The sequence below is a fragment of the Pogona vitticeps genome, chromosome 9 (assembly GCF_051106095.1).
Source record: "Pogona vitticeps strain Pit_001003342236 chromosome 9, PviZW2.1, whole genome shotgun sequence".
In the NCBI taxonomy this organism is placed as follows: Eukaryota; Metazoa; Chordata; class Lepidosauria; order Squamata; family Agamidae; genus Pogona; species Pogona vitticeps.
This window is the reverse complement of record NC_135791.1, coordinates 10,854,754-10,870,664: the sequence shown is the minus strand read 5'-3', so window position 1 is coordinate 10,870,664 and position 15,911 is coordinate 10,854,754. Positions and strand designations below refer to the sequence as shown.

Here is a 15,911-nt window from a genome sequence, read left to right as displayed (position 1 = left end):
TGAAAGTCATCTAGACTATTTTGTGTAGCGGAAAAGAACAGGAAACTGGTTAGCCAAATTGTTCAAGCTAGTTATCAAGCTACTACATTCCAAGACCTGTAATATCTCCTATGGAGTGTAAGAAGTCATTTTTGTAAAGCCCAAACCTCAACTACATCCTTATATGCTCATATAGGGCCTTATAACCCTCAAATAAGTCAGTGTGCAGTTTGAAGAGCGAGTGCTTTGGCATGGACAGTGTTAAATGAATTTAAATTACAGGCTGTCTAGTGGTAAAAGAAAGGTTCTTGGAAGGTTGGTGACCCAGTTCAGAAATGTTCACCTTTGCTTCTGGGATCAGCCTTCTCTTGTTCTGCCTGGATTGTCTCTGGGGTTTCCCCTCTGGTGGACTTGTGGAGAGACCCCCATCTCACAGACAGAAGGCCACTGTCTCCGTTTCATAGTCCATGGGCTTCTGTCTGTGTCACCACACATGTTTGAAGGATACTTTTTTGATCCTGTGTACAATTCTTCACCAGTATTTACTTGTGACACTGTTAGTTTGAACTTTGATTAATTTCTAAATGGGTCACATTGTATAACCAAGGTGAATCATTAAGATTCCCTTTATATCTAAGAGATCTGAAAAAAAATACCAGTTATTATAATCAAAGTCCTACATTGTTCCACATCATGAGAGTGCACAATTCAGTTATTTCCATGTTACTGCTAGAGAACAGTTTTCCATTTCTGAATAGTCATATATTCTGACTTGGAAAGTTTTAGATGTACAGAGGATATTTTAAAAGCCATATTTTAAAAAACTATGTAGTTTAGACTGTTTTACTGTGGTGTGTGCTACTTAAGAACATTTTCAGAGACTGAAGGAGCAATTAATACTCAGTGATGCAGATGGGTAGCAGTGGGAAGCCTTTTCAGTAGGAACATTGGTGATGTTAGTTTAGTCATTAATTGCTGCTGTATTTGAGATCCAGCTGTGTAGCTTATTGTGCAACAAAGGGATGAAGTGTCCTGGCTTCTCCATATCATGAACTCCTTATCTGTTGGCTGCTTTTGGCTTGAGTATTCCCTCTTTTGGCTTGTACACTCCCTCCTTTTCCTTGATGTTTCCCTTCTGTAGTGCAGTCTTCAGTGAAAGTGAGGAATTTGAAGTGTATAAGAAAAGAAAATAATGCAATTATTATTACTATTACTATTACTGTACTGTTATTACTATGATGATGATGATGATGATGATCATGATCATGATCATGATGATGATGATGCAAAAATCCCAGGTTCACTTAATCACAAGTTATCTTTATATATGACCCAGTCCTGACACAAATCTGCATCATGAAAAATCACTCTAACTTTGTATGTACAGTGGTGCCTCGCTAGACGATGATAATCCGTTCCACTGAAATCGCTCTTTAGTGAAATTATTGTCTAGCGAAAAGCATTTCCCCATTAGAATGCATTGAAACCTGTTTAATGCGTTCCAATGGGGAAGAGCCATCATTGTCTAGCGAAGATCGGCCATAGGAAAGCCGCTTTGCGAACCACCGATCAGCTGTTTAAATTGCTGTCTTGCAAAGCTTAGGTCCCGAAAATACCTGTTTGCAAGCACAGAGGGAGCTGTCAAAATCATCATCTAGTGAAAATCGGTTTGCGAAGCAGGGACCAAACATTGTCCAGCAAAATTCCCCCATAGGAATCACTGTTTTGCGAATCACTATAGCAATCGCAAAAAGCCAATGTCTAGCAAAAAAACTCATGCGGGGTAACTGTCTAGTGAGGCACCACTGTATTGGGACAATAAGAAAATAGTTTTATGTTCCATGTCTATGTGTTATTGTGACCTTTGGCCAGATGGCTGGTATAAAAATCAGACAAATAATATTTGGTTAATTTGAACCTAGTATAGCTAAGTACTGTGTATATTCTCAAATCTCTTTGCAGAATACAAAGATTTCAAAACCTTTTCATGGGAAAAATATTTGGAAGAAACTGGTTCTCAAGCAGCACCAGCAAGAGCATTTAAATTGGTATGTCAATACTTCTCTGGTTTTATATTGATGAATCACAGCCATTAAAACTGTAATTCTGTTTTTATAGCTCTTAGCTATAGGCACTATCCTTGTCCTCCTCATCAACGGTTTGTTAAAGAACAAGTAGAATTGTTAGACTACAGTTGCAAATACATCTGCTTAGCTGGCCTACTTGTACATGTATATGTACATTGGATTCTGCCATTAGTGACTGCAAATACAGTGATGATGTAGATTAATTAGTATGTTAAAAATTTAATCTTGTGAATAGGATTTAGCTTGGTTTGGATTTAATACCCAACTACAGTTTAGGAGGGTTTTTTTTAAGAAATAAGGCAACTTGAGCACCTCCTCCTTCTTTAGCATATGTGAGAGGAGATTGGAAGCATGTACTTCTTGCTTTAAACTAATATTAGTTTGTTGTAACAGTCAAGCTTGGCATTGTGATGACTTTAAAGGCCTGTTTCAGATGCAATTACAAAACAAGTTTATATTTAAATTGGAAGCAGAAGCTTGAGCAAGCCTATTCTTGACTTAATGTTTTGTCCACAGTAGGCTTTTAAGTGATACATGGATAGCTACTTCAGTATCAGTAATGTTTGTTTCCATTTGCAATACATTCTGTTACAGCGTCCAGCTCATGGATTTCAACCTAACATGAAACTAGAGTCTGTAGACAAAAGAAACCCCATGTTAATTAGAGTGGCAACTATAATAGATAAAGATGACTATCGTGTCAAGGTATGTGCCTCATTCAGATAAGCCATAACACTACTGAAATTCAGTTTATTGTATTTAGAAAGCATGCACTTTCAGCAGTAAAATGGCAATGTAATCTTATTCCCATTTGAATTGCAACATTCCAGTTCATTATTGGTGGATGCTGTGCTAATGTTGCTTACTGTGGAATGACATTTGCTGAATTGATTTTTCTTCCCCTTGACCATTTTTTTCTGTGAATCTTACATAATTTAGTCATGTTAAAGTTCCTATATCTTGAGGGTGACTCATAAAGAGAAACTCCACATCAAGTTAACTTAAACTTTTCTGCTGAATTGGTCTATCTACCATCTTAAAATAATCACATCAGCATATCAGTGTTGTATTCAAGTTATTGAAAAATGAAAGTTTGTCAGCTAGCGAGGTTGAAAATGAAATAAAATATTTCTCCTTTCATAGAACAGATGAGCCAAAAGTGAATTTTCCCCAGTGCTCTTTAGTAGTTTCCTTCAATTGTAATCCAGCGGATTCAATTTAGAATATAAGAGCCCTCTTAATGAATCAAAGCAGTGGTCCATATACACAAGTATTCTGTCTCTGGAAGTGCCTAGCTCAAGATGTGGTGGAAAGATTATACAAGAGACTATGAAACTAACATACCATGCCATTCATTCTTAACTTGTAGCAGTCCACAGTTGGATGTAACATGCAGCATTGACAGCTAAAGAGTTTCCAGCTATATCTTTCTTAACCTATCATACTCATCGTTTTAGTAAAGAAAATTAGCTCAGGTTACCATGTTTCCCTGAAAAATAAGACAGGGTCTTACATTAATTTTTGCTCCAAAAACATATTAGGGCTTATTTTCAGGGGATGTTTTATTTTTTTTTTTTATTTACAACAATCTACACTTATTCAAATGCAGCCATGTCATCTTCTTCTGGTTGCTGCATGATGGTGGAGGGCGGGCTTTTGCTTAACTGGGGCTTATTTTTGGAGTAGGGTTTATATTACGATCATCCTGAAAATCATACTAGGTTTTATTTTTGGGGAAACAGGGTAGTTAACACAGCACTTTCTATCTGACCTAAAATAAACAATGGACAGAACCCTATCACTTGTTTTGCTAACTAAAGGGCAGAGAAACAATATAAAATATAGGTGTATGATAAATATAAACAGTTATGTGAAAAAGAAACTACATTCTCTTTGAATTCTATGGCTTTATGTATTAGGACATCATAATCTAGTCCTTAGGAGGTCTGAAAATTAGATAATTATGTTTATTTATTAGCATAAAATAGTCTAAGCAAAAAGATTGTGTTAGCTGTCATTCCAGAGGAGTAATGTTTGAACAGGAGCTGTTCAAAGAGTTTTCTCATGTCTTTAATGTTCTCTTTCCCCTCTCTTTCATGCATTTTCCCTCTTCTTCAGATACACTTTGATGGCTGGGACCATAGTTTTGACTTTTGGATTGATGCAGATAGTCCAGATATACACCCTATGGGGTGGTGTGCGAAAACTGGACATGCCTTGCAGCTCCCACCAGGTAAGAGGAAAAATAATGGCATCTTTCTCCCATATCCAATTATTTCAAACAAGACTTCGAACTGAAATGTATTCCTGAACATGTTTTTTTCTTTTCTAGGTACAGTGGATCCATCCACTGCAGTGGGACAAGGATGCCCTACTCCTTGTTGTCTGGGATTGGGTCATGTTAGGGGACCCAGATATGGAACACATTACACGTATGTTTATCTAAGACTTGTGGGGTTGCTCCTAGTGGATTTGAAGGGCTTTGTTTATCAGTTTCCTAGCAACAGTTTTTCAGATAATGCAGGTTCAGTGAACTATGAATATAAATGTATGACTTAGTTCTAAAATTGTGTGCTTGTAGCTCCCTCTTCTGCTTTGTACTTGGCTTCACTGACAAGTGTAATACTGGCTCCACAGGGGAAAAATAGTCTCAAAGTCTGGTTACTATTATGGCTACTCACAAAAGTGTGTGTGCGTGCATTGTGTGCGTGCAGTGTGTGTGTGTGTGTGTGTGTGTGTGTTGCATCCAGAAACCATTGATTCTAGCCTGCAATACTTGACAAACCCAGATACACAATTTACTCATACACAGGTGAGCACACATGCAAAAATGATTCAAAATAAAATAAGCACACCCCAGCGGATTTTTTTTGAATTGCTTTCTCAACAAAAAGACAGCAAAGAAAGTGTGCTTATACATAATGTAAATGAATATTTTTAAATTTATTTCAGTCATGCTAAACCTGATGCAAACTCATATAATCATCATCATCATCATAGATGGGGTATTCATATACAAATACGAATATCTCTGCACAGCTGGAGTTAATGAGTATCTGGCCCCTGGGGCCAGACCATCCACTCACATGTCTGCTGCCACTGCTGGCCCCACTCATCTTTCCAATCTCTTCGTGGTCATCTAGCCACTCTTGGAAGAGGGAGGGAAGACGAGTCTCCCTGCAAGTCTGCCGAGTGGTTAGCCGAGCAGCACTCCAGAGCAAATGGAAGGAAGGGAGGGGCCACTGCTGCCGCTGGACATTTGAGTGGACAGTCTGGCCCCAGGGGCTGGAAGCTTGTTAACGCCAGCTGCATTGGGGATATTCATATATTAATACAAATACCCCCATCTCTAACAATAATCTTAGAACTGCATGTATAATGCAGGGACAGTCTCCTAGAGTTTTCTAGGCATGAAAACAGGCAACACTATGGATTTTGCAGATAAAACAATGGCTGCACCCTGAGGCTCTGTAGTGCACATATTATTTATGTTTATTATTTATATATATATCTAGGTGCAGAAATCTAAAGCAGAATTTCATGCAGATTCTTTTGAGTGGCTAACATTGTGGCTTCTGCTTCATTTTCCCCTAAAAAAGGAGAAATGTATTTATTTCTCATAAATGGTTGGATTCATAAAGGCTACAAAGTGATCTTCTCTTACTCTTGCCACTTCAGATTGCAAATTGGCATGTTTCCCCAAGTCAAAAACAAAGATAAAAAGTATTTGCGAAGGCTTTCACGAAGGCTTTCACGGCCGGGATCTAATGGTTGTTCTGGTTTTTTCGGGCTCTTTGGCCGTGTTCTGAAGGTTGTTCTTCCTAACGTTTCACCAGTCTCTGTGGCCGCATCTTCAGAGGACAGCACTCTGTGCTCTGGAGGAGTGCTGTCCTCTGAAGATGCTGGCACAGAGACTGGTGGAATGTTAGGAAGATAAAAAGTGTTTGTTTTCATTTTCAGCAGACATTCTGCCTTGGCCTGCTACCTTATCATGTACAGAAAGCTGTTTATTGGGGTTGGGGAAGGTGTTCAGAAACAGTTCATACAAGATCAGCATTATTCCATTATTTAGTTCACTTATTTGTATGAACCTCATAGCAAAACTCTGTGAGTGGAATTAAATTAAAACCTCCCTGAAATAGAAAGGATTTTGCCAGCCGGTGGAAAGCAAGTAGGGAAGAGTGCCTGGTGAACTTCCCTTTTATATTAAAGCAGCAAGGTTGCTGAATGTTTCAGCACCTGAGAGAGCTCCAAGGAATATCCTTAGACCACATCAGCCCTCCTGTGCTCTAGCCTGAAGCTCACTCAGATTCTACTCTTCCTACAATGTACAAAGCCTGAATGGGAAAAGCCTTTTGCTCAAGAGCTGATGTCAGGGGTTCTCTGGAATAGCTTCATGGCTTGTGGAGCTTTTAGAAAGGGCAGGGTTAGCGCAAACCTCAAGCAGGGGCTGTTGATCCAGGCTCAGAATCTTAGGTCTAGACTTGAGGACTTTCAATCTTACTATTCTCTACACTTCTGCTTTCTGATTAAATTTCTGACAATTTATTACCTGTCCCAGATAGCTATGTTCTTATGAATATTCTGTATGATAGCCATCATATGTAACATTTCTATTTTCCTCTTAATTGGACATTACTTTCTTCTTTTCAGTTTTAAACCAATTTTGTCTCATTCACTTTTCAGTTCTTCCAACATACCTCATAAGTCATCATCATTATCTCTGATGACATAATATGGAATGATACTGCTGCTGAGGGTTAGGGAAATGTAGGAGAAGAGTTGTTTCTTCAAATAAGCAGGTCTAGATTTTGGAGCTCTTCAGAAAACAAAGACAGCAAACACATCATTAGGGCCAGTGTTAAATAGTCCTGGTGACCCAAATGATTCATGGAATTCTTTTAAAAGGGTACACTGATGTTGAAAATCTTGGTTTCCTTATTCACAGCATGACAAGATTGCTCTATAACCACTGAAAAGTTAGTGCAAAGGGTATATGCTCACAGAGATGAAGGAGAGAATTTACTTCACAACTGCATTTCAGTCCTTTACTCATATTTTCAACTGCACTTTTACTCTTTGTTTAAGTTGCCTTCTGCCTAATATTAAGTCACTCATCTCTTAATACACGGTGTCTCTTGGTAGGTTTTTTCCCCCATATATCATTTAGTTTTATAGCATGCCTGCCAGCCTTTAGCTTCAACTTCCTACTCTGTCTGGAAACTACATTTTTCTGCAGAATTTCTATTTTAGCCTTTGACAGCTGATTATTTGGTTTGCTACTTGAGTGCCTTAAACTAACACGCCTGTTGCTCTTGTTGAGTGGTTTTACTTTACTGGCTTGTCGAATTAGTATATGCCTCTCAGGGAAAAAAATAAAGCAGTTAGGTTATATAATATATTTCTTGTGGAAACATTTTCTTCTACTTTTGATACAGGTTAGTTGGCTGCCCATATTCTGAAATCAATCGCAACAGAGAGAATTCTTTACAAGATCGTCTAGGTGGAGAGAAACCTTCTCCCAGTACTATTGTTCAAAAACCCAAGAAGCCGGAGACTTCTGTATCACTTCCAGATCAGGATGACTCTCCAAAGTCTAGGTGAAACTTTAGATTAAACATCAGATATAATATTCTGTATGTTTATTCAGCTCCCCTTGTGCTGGGAAGTGTTTTGGATGATTGATGCTCTGGATATAAGAAAGAGTGTATAATAAACATACTAAAACATGATGGCTCTTTAAAAATCAGTGTTGGATTAAATATCCTTCCCTTTCAGTTTCATCCTCATAACTTTCTGTGCTAAGGGCCATGTAGAAAGTAGTGTTCAGTTGTGTTCTTTGATAAATAATCAAGAAAGGGGTGTTTTACATAATGTTTAACATATATATGAGAACTCCCCTGCATCATACAGTATTTTCAGCAGAATGTAAATATAGTTCATGGTGTAGTATTATCTCTCCTACTTTGGATGAAGCTTTGTAATTCAAAAGGAGCATTGAACTCTGTAAAATTAAAATTTGCACTTACTTTGTCCTGGTTGAATGTAGTCCAGTGGGTAATATATACAATAGCCAGCTGAATGAGAAAAGAGTTTGACAAGCCTCCCCTAATCTGATGCCCTCAGGCTGTTTTGGACTACATTTCCCATCCTTCCCAGATAGTATGACCTATGGTTCTAGATAATGGGAGTTGTAAACTAAAATGCGTAAAGGACAGTGAAGTCAGGGACGTTGCAGTAGAATATGTCAGTTTATTAGTCTGTTAAAAGGATTTATAGGGGAGAAGAAGAAACTGATTTCAAATTCCACTCTGCTTCCCATTTTCCTGTCCATTACAAAGGTGCTTGTTTCAGATATGCCAAAAAAGCAGAGCCAAATTTACTTTTTCCGAACAAGCCTTCCCTCCTGATCTCCCGCAAAAGTGGGGTGGTGGTGGTAATGAAATACCACCTTCTCAGCTCAAGAGCTGTGTTGGGGAAGGGCAAAGAAACATTTCTTTATGTTGCCTCCTTCTATTTCCTCACTCCTGAAACCTGGGTGCTGTCTTTTGTTATTCTTTGCTTCTTGAGAGAAGGGGACAAGGGGCACTGGAATCCTCTTGGTACTCAAGATGGGGCCTCTTTCAATGAGTTGTTCCTCGTAGGTGATAGCTGTACTTTCATGATATTGTCAGATGCGAACTCTTTATTGGAATGCATGGTAGCCATTTCAGTTGTTTTCTTTGAAAGAAAATAGAGGCAAATATCATTCATTGGCATGGGGAATAGTCTTGTATTCAACATTATGGGAGTATAGGAAACAGACTGTTTGTTCCATAACCTAGTATTATTCACTCTGCCTGGCAGTGGTTCCTCTCATACAGAGGTGTTTTTTTTTTTACATTATGCATTACATGTTCTTTTAAACTGGAGATTCTAGGGAAGGTATCTGGAACCTTCTGGAGTAATAAATCTTAGATCCTGAATCTCTCTGAGATTGTAGGTTACAGTACCATATTTTTCCATGTATAAGGCTATACTTTTGTCTAAAATCTTTAGACTAAAATTGAGGGTCGTCTTATACTCGGAAGTAAGCTGAAGAGAGAGCAAAAACAAGTAGAGGGAACCAAGGATCAAAGCGATCCTGCAGTGCTTTGATCCCTTTCCCCCTCCACTTGCTAAGCCCCACTTAGATTTCTTAATTTTGGATTAGAAAAGTGGAGGGCATCTTATACATGGGGGTGTCTTATACATGGAAAAATAAGGTACCTTATTCTGCAGGACTAATGTGTTTACTTTGTTTCACAGCAATAACGCTGGTAACTCACTAAGCTCCCTCTGCATAAACACCCCAGCCACCCCTAATTGGCATAGACCTGCTTGGATTCTGATTGCTAAGTGAACATGTGGAATTGTTAAAGTAGCTTTTATAAATGTAGAAATTATTTCCTAAATAGGAAGTCATCCACAGAAGATGGAGAGAAATCAGAATGGAGCAGTGGGCAGAGTCTGTCTGAGCAGTCTGAGACCAGCCAACAGAAGGACTCATCTGAGGAAGGGTCATCTGCTGTTACCAGAGTTAAATCAAAAGGGTAAACAAAACATTTCAGCTTGTCAGATCTATTAGTAAAGAAGTTTGTTATGGGGAACAATGGAATGTGAAGTGAAGAGATAAAGATTGGTAATAGATGCAGACTAGAAATGGCACATTTAAACAAATCTGTGGAGGTAAAGATATTGTGTCTACTGAGCCGAAAATAATTCCATGGTAGTTGAATTCATTTTCAAACTGTTTGTTAGAAGTTGCAATCTGAACTGTGGTAGTCCTGAATGGATGACTCTGAATTGGAACTGAACCTCACTCTCCCCTCCTTTTTTTTTCTTTTTTCTTTTTCTTTTTTCTTCTTCTTCTTTTTGGTGGCAGAGGAGTAAATGTGCTACCTTGCTGAAGTGCAAACATGAAAGGTTTTGTGAAATATGAAAGATGAATGGATGCATTGTAGTATAACCTATGTGCATTATTGCTCATATTACCAGATGCTGGCTAAATTTGATGAAACAAGTTCCAAAATAAACATAATATGGAATGGTATTAGCCTCTTCACAAGTTTAATGCTTCAACTCCTGGACTAAAACTCTTCAGAGGAAGTAATTTTTCTCTCTCTTATGTATACTTTATTGTCTTTATGTTTTCAGGATTAATTTGTCACATAGCTGTATAAAGCACCAGCTAGTGAAGCAGGATACTGATGGAAGAGGTTAGTTAATTTGTGTGCATGCTTATTAAAATGTTTTTCCCTTTTTTAGTTTGTGTGTGTGTGTGTTATAAGTGTTAGATTGTACTGAATATTTTCTTTTTCCCCTTTTGATGTAGGAGGAAACCCATTATTTTGTTTGCTTCAGATTCCCCCCCCCTCATTTTCCCCTCTTGCAAGCCTCTTACTAAAATGAATTTGAAGCATTTTTATAAATGGTTGTCGTGGGTTTTTCGGGCTCTTTGGCCGTGTTCTGAAAGTTGTTCTTCCCGACGTTTCGCCAGTCTCTGTGGCCAGTATCTTCAGAGGACTGGAGTAGGAACTCTGTCGATATTCTGTCTCTAGTCCTCTGAAGATGTTCCTGCTCCAGTCCTCTGAAGATGCCGGCCACAGAGACTGGTGAAACGTCAGGAAGAACAACCTTCAGAACACAGCCAGAGCCCCAAAAAAAACCCCACAACAACAATCAGATCCCGGCCGTGAAAGCCTTCAAGAATACATTTTTATAAATATTGTGTTTTGTTTTTGAATATACTTCATGTTTTTACACTGAGCATGAGTATAACAAATGTAATCAGTCCCGAAGAAAGTTGCCTTCATGACCAACACCCCTCTTACTTGAATATAGAAAAGATTACATCTTTGTTTTTAGTAAGAAAAACAGAAGACCCACAAGAAAATGTTGTAGTACATCTCCAGCTTGAATAGCACTGTCTCCATTCAGGTTCCAGCCAACTTTTATCACTTTCTAATAAGCCTCAGTAACAAACTTGTATGGGGTAAGGAAGGCACATATTTCCTCTTCCTACCCCAATTGTGCAGTCTTTAAATGCTGTGAATATTCCTTATCACTGATCATTAATGCACCAAAATCAGATTAATTTATTTTATTGAAACCACCTCTTAGATTTCTGTTCTAGCTTAGTGTGAATAAATGATGGCCTTTCTCTTCCATCTAAACAAGATATGTTATGTCAGTGCTTTTACATATACAAGTTGATGCTGCAGATAATATGACCAGGATATTAGTTTTGGAAGGCTTGTCTTCCAGATCAGCTCTCTGTAATCATTGGCAGGAGTAATTTATTGTCCTGCCATTTTTGAAGCAGGAGCACCAGGATGTAGCGAAGTATTTGGCTACTTCCTCAGATCCTTGTTCTCCTAAATGCAGCAAATGCCTCTTTTATTGCTGCTGCCACTAGATGTCACTACAGGCTTTCTTAGTAATTGCAATGTAAAATGTCCTAATGTCTAGAGAATACATTTCATGGTGTTTGCTTGTCTGACTATCTGTTTGTTTTCATACATGTCTCCATGAAGAAGGAGGAGCAACAAATATAATTAGTCAAATATATCTATGCTGCAGTCCCTGTTATCTAGATAGTCAGCTACAGATCCTTACTGCACCGTGATACAGCACTAACCAAATGATCCAGTATACCAGGCGAGGGGGAGTACTGCAAGACAGGAAGAAAGATGTTTTCTTTACTGCCCTTATTTTTTGATAAAAGTATGCTGATACTAACATCTGGAAGAACCTGGCAGCCTTCTTGACTTTGCACTCTTTTTTTGCCGAGAAGAGGCCAGTGCTTGTCATTAGCTGGCATGCTGTAAGCTGGAATGGTGCCATTCATTTCCAATTGAGGATGCAGTTACTCAACCTCCTCCTCCCTGGCAACTCCTCCCGTGTTAGCACCAGGACATATCTTCCCTAAGGTCGACTGTAACAGTGCAGGGGTTTCCTCTGTACATTTTTGAAAGGGGCATGCTCTAAGCACAGCCAGCCCAGGGGAATAAAGTGCCTGCGCTTCCAACGTGCACCTGAACAAGGACTGACTCATCTGTCTTCCCATCTGCAGACGCAGCGCTTGCTCTTCAACAGGCCCTCCACCAGTCTGTCTTCATGCCTTCCCTTTCCACAAACCCTTCGCACCGTCTCCATCTCTGCTGGGAGCAACACTGCAAACTGCTGCCGGAGGTCTCTGGTCTCACTGCAAAGAATGTGGCCAAATGGAGTGTGGAAGAGGTGAGTTCTGCTTCCTCCTTTTTTTCTGTCTCACTGGAAAGCATTATTAATACAATGGCAGTGATTCTGTTTTTTCTCCCCCCTGTTTTACAATTATGGGTTATTTTGGCTTGGGGGGGTGTAACCCAGTCAGAAGTTCATACAAAGACCTAGAATAGACAGAGATGCACCAACCTTTTCTGTGCATTCATCTCTTCTTTTACTACCTGCCCCATTTTGGGGCCTTTGCTGACAGTAGCCTTTCTGCGCTTCTCTCTACTGCTGACTCACTTTATATTACAATTGTCCTGCGCATGCTTGCTTAGCTGTGTCACAAAAAAAAATCCCCACCATGTGGCAGGATTGCTGACAGAAAGACTCATTTTACTAAGGCTGTGATTTTACAGTCAAAGCTCATGTTGTGTTTTGCTGCAAGCCAGGATGTTTTGCCCTGCAGTCAATGCCTGAGTGACACAGCATTATCTGTGCTGCATACTGGGCATGACCTTTTAGATGAATAGTATCAGGAATTAGGTATCATTGCCTTGTGAATAGAAAGCAGAGCAATCTGTGATTTTGTTTTAGTTGACATACAAACCTTTATTGGCATTGAAAAGTACAGAGTGCTTAGATCAATAGAAAAGCTGTGGAGAGTAATAAAACCATGACCAAATTAAGTTGGGAAAAGTGGTGCAACTATGGACTATGCCTGGGAGATAGCCTCTCTGATTTGAATCGCGGTATGTAAAAAGCAAGCAACATAGGTAGTGACATGGTTAATTTTCCCCTGGACTGAAAAACAAACCTTGGCCTTATCAGAGCAACCTTGAAAATCAGAGAGCAGTGGATCTAAAAATCTTGCTCGCAGGCTATTATAAAGGGGGCAGTCCAAAAGAACATGAGAAACTGTTTCAATGGCATCTTGACTGCAGGGGCATCGTCTGAGATTATGTGGGACTCTGCAGTATCTACCAAGTAAAATAGCCGACGGCAGTACATTGAATCTTTTGGTTGTTTTAGTTGCCAGGAATGGCCATAGAGGTGGGTGGGTTTTTCCTAAAAAAATTTACCTTTGTTTGGTCCTGTTTTGAAAACTTTATAGGTTTTTTTTTCTTCCAAGAATTGTGCTTGGTTTCAGGCAGGATTTGTTAAACTAGATATTATGTTTTCCTGCTGTATGCTTTAAAAATTGTGGAAAGGCCTAATAATCTGATTTTGACACCATAGAAGACTGACATTTAAAATATGATGAACCAAATACAGCAGCTTTTTTAAAAAATCAAATACTCTGGTATGATTTTTGCTATTATTATTATTCAGTCCTTTAAAAAACATTTTTCTGAATGTAGGATATTGCTTCTGTGTTTGTGCTTCAAAATGCCAGGAAATAGCTTCATATCTTGCAATGCCATGCCCACTTTGGCAGCAGGAGAAAAGATGCCTAGTTCTACATAGCAACGTCCAGCATGTATGTTGATGGCACCAGTGTCAGCAGTCAGGATGATCTATAACATACCTTCTTGTGCTCACAGACAGACATCATCTAATCGAAAATGCCAGAACCTGACTCCTTTTTTCCATCTCGTTGAGAGACAGTTTTCATGAATGTTTTTGAAAATGTCTTTAGATGTTTATTGGTCTTGTGCACGTCTAATAATAGATATGTACACATGATGTTCCCTTATATGCTGACCGTATTCCGGCATAATACTAAACTGTGTTTTAGTGTTACATAACCATGCCAAAGCAGGACTGCAGTTGAACATTAACAGGACAGAAATCCTGACTACAGAAGAACTACATAACTTTAATGTTGATAATGAAGAAATTGAAACAGTGAAATATCATGTATACTTTGTTGAATCATCAATTGAGAAAGAGACTGTAGCCAAGAAATCAGAAAACTGAAAATTGGAATGGCTACAGTGAAAGAATTACAAAAGATCATCAAGTGTAAGAATGTGACCAAGACCAAGATCATCCACAGTCTTGTATTCCCCATAACCATGTATGGATGTGGAAGCTGAACAGTAAAGAAAGCTGACAGGAAAACAAATTACTCGTTTGAAGTTTGGTGCTGGAGGAGAGCTTTGGGGATACTCTGAATTGCCTGAAAGACAATTCGGTCCTAGAGCCAAATCAAACCTGAACTATCTCTGGAGGCAAAAACGATGAAACTGAAGCTGTCCTACTTTGGGCACATAATAAAAAGCAGAAGGCAAGATTCTCTGGAAAAGACAATGCTGGAAAAATTGAAGGCAGCAGGAAAAGAAGACCTTCATCTAGAGCAGTGGTTCCCAACCAGGGTCCCCATATGTTCTTGGACTAAAACTTCCAGAAGCCTTCACCAGTTGTTGTACTGGCCAGGATTTCTGGGAATTCTAGTCTAAAAACATCTGGGGACTGATCTAGAATGATGAAGCAGAATATAATGATGGAATGGACATTTCAGATTCAAGAAGGATGCTCACACGTTGGAACAAGTTTTGTTGTTGTTTAGTCGTTAAGTCATGTCCAACTCTTCGTGACCCCATGGACCAGAGCACACCAGGCCCTCCTGTCTTCCAATGCCTCCCGGAGTTGGGTCAAATTCATGTTGGTAGCTTCGGTGACACTGTCCAACCATCTTGTCCTCTGTCGTCCCCTTCTCCTCTTGCCTTCACACTTTCCTAACATCAGGGTCTTTTCCAGGGAGTCTTCTCTTCTCATGAGATGGCCAAAGTATTGGAGCCTCAGCTTCAGGATCTGTCCTTCCAGTGAGCACTAGGGGTTGATTTCCTTCAGAATGGATAGGTTTGTTCTCTTTGCAGTTCAGGGGACTCTCAGGAGTCTCCTCCAGCACTACAATTCAAAAGCATCAATTCTTCGGCGGCCAGCCTTCTTTATGGTCCAGCTCTCACTTCCATACATCACTACTGGAAAAAACATAGCTTTGATGATGCAAAGCAAGTTTAGAGAAGGGCAATAAGGATGATCAGGGGGCTGGAAACCGAGCCCTGTGAGGAAAGACTGAAATACCTCAATATGTTTAGCCTTGAGAAAAGAAGAGTGAGGGGAGTTATGATAGCACTTTTCAAAGACTTGAGAGGCTGACATTCAGAGAAGAGGTAGGATCTGTTCTCGATCATCACAGAGTGGAGGACATGCAACAGTGGGATTAAGTTACAGGAAACCAGATTTTGGGTAAATATCAAGAAAAACTTCATAACTGTTAGAACAATATGGCAGTGCAGCCAATTGCTTCGAGATGTGGTGAGTGCTCCAATACTGGAGCCATTCAAGAGAAATTTAGACAACTACCTAGCACATATCTTTGATTTGTATTCCTGCATTGAGTAAGGGGTCGGACTCAATGGCCTTATAGGCCACTTCCAACTTCACTATTCTATAATTCTGTGATTCAGTTTAGTGGAGATGGGCTAATTTAAAATATCTTTTCCTGATGCCTTTACTGTAAACTTACTGTTTACAGTCAGTTGTTTTCTTTAATGAAGGTTACTGCAAAATGGCTACTTCAGGATTTTGTCACTTCATTTTGTTGCATGTCAATTACAGCTGACTTTAGGAAGCTTTCTTACCTTTTGTTTTTAAACTTATCCTCACTAT

The 15,911-nt window shown here is 39.2% G+C and overlaps 1 protein-coding gene across 5 annotated transcripts in view; it reads left to right on the top strand.

Moving 5' to 3' along the window:
- LOC110082283 (lethal(3)malignant brain tumor-like protein 4) overlaps nt 1–15,911 on the top strand; it is a 70,318-nt gene that overhangs the window by 43,771 nt on the left and 10,636 nt on the right. For all 5 annotated transcript variants that reach the window (XM_078380184.1, XM_078380187.1, XM_078380183.1 and 2 more), the window contains 8 exons: nt 1,942–2,027; nt 2,661–2,771; nt 4,185–4,299; nt 4,399–4,498; nt 7,505–7,666; nt 9,503–9,637; nt 10,242–10,303; nt 12,160–12,326. In XM_078380184.1, the coding sequence (XP_078236310.1) occupies nt 1,942–2,027; nt 2,661–2,771; nt 4,185–4,299; nt 4,399–4,498; nt 7,505–7,666; nt 9,503–9,637; nt 10,242–10,303; nt 12,160–12,326 (938 nt within the window). The remainder of the gene's footprint in view (nt 1–1,941; nt 2,028–2,660; nt 2,772–4,184; nt 4,300–4,398; nt 4,499–7,504; nt 7,667–9,502; nt 9,638–10,241; nt 10,304–12,159; nt 12,327–15,911) is intronic.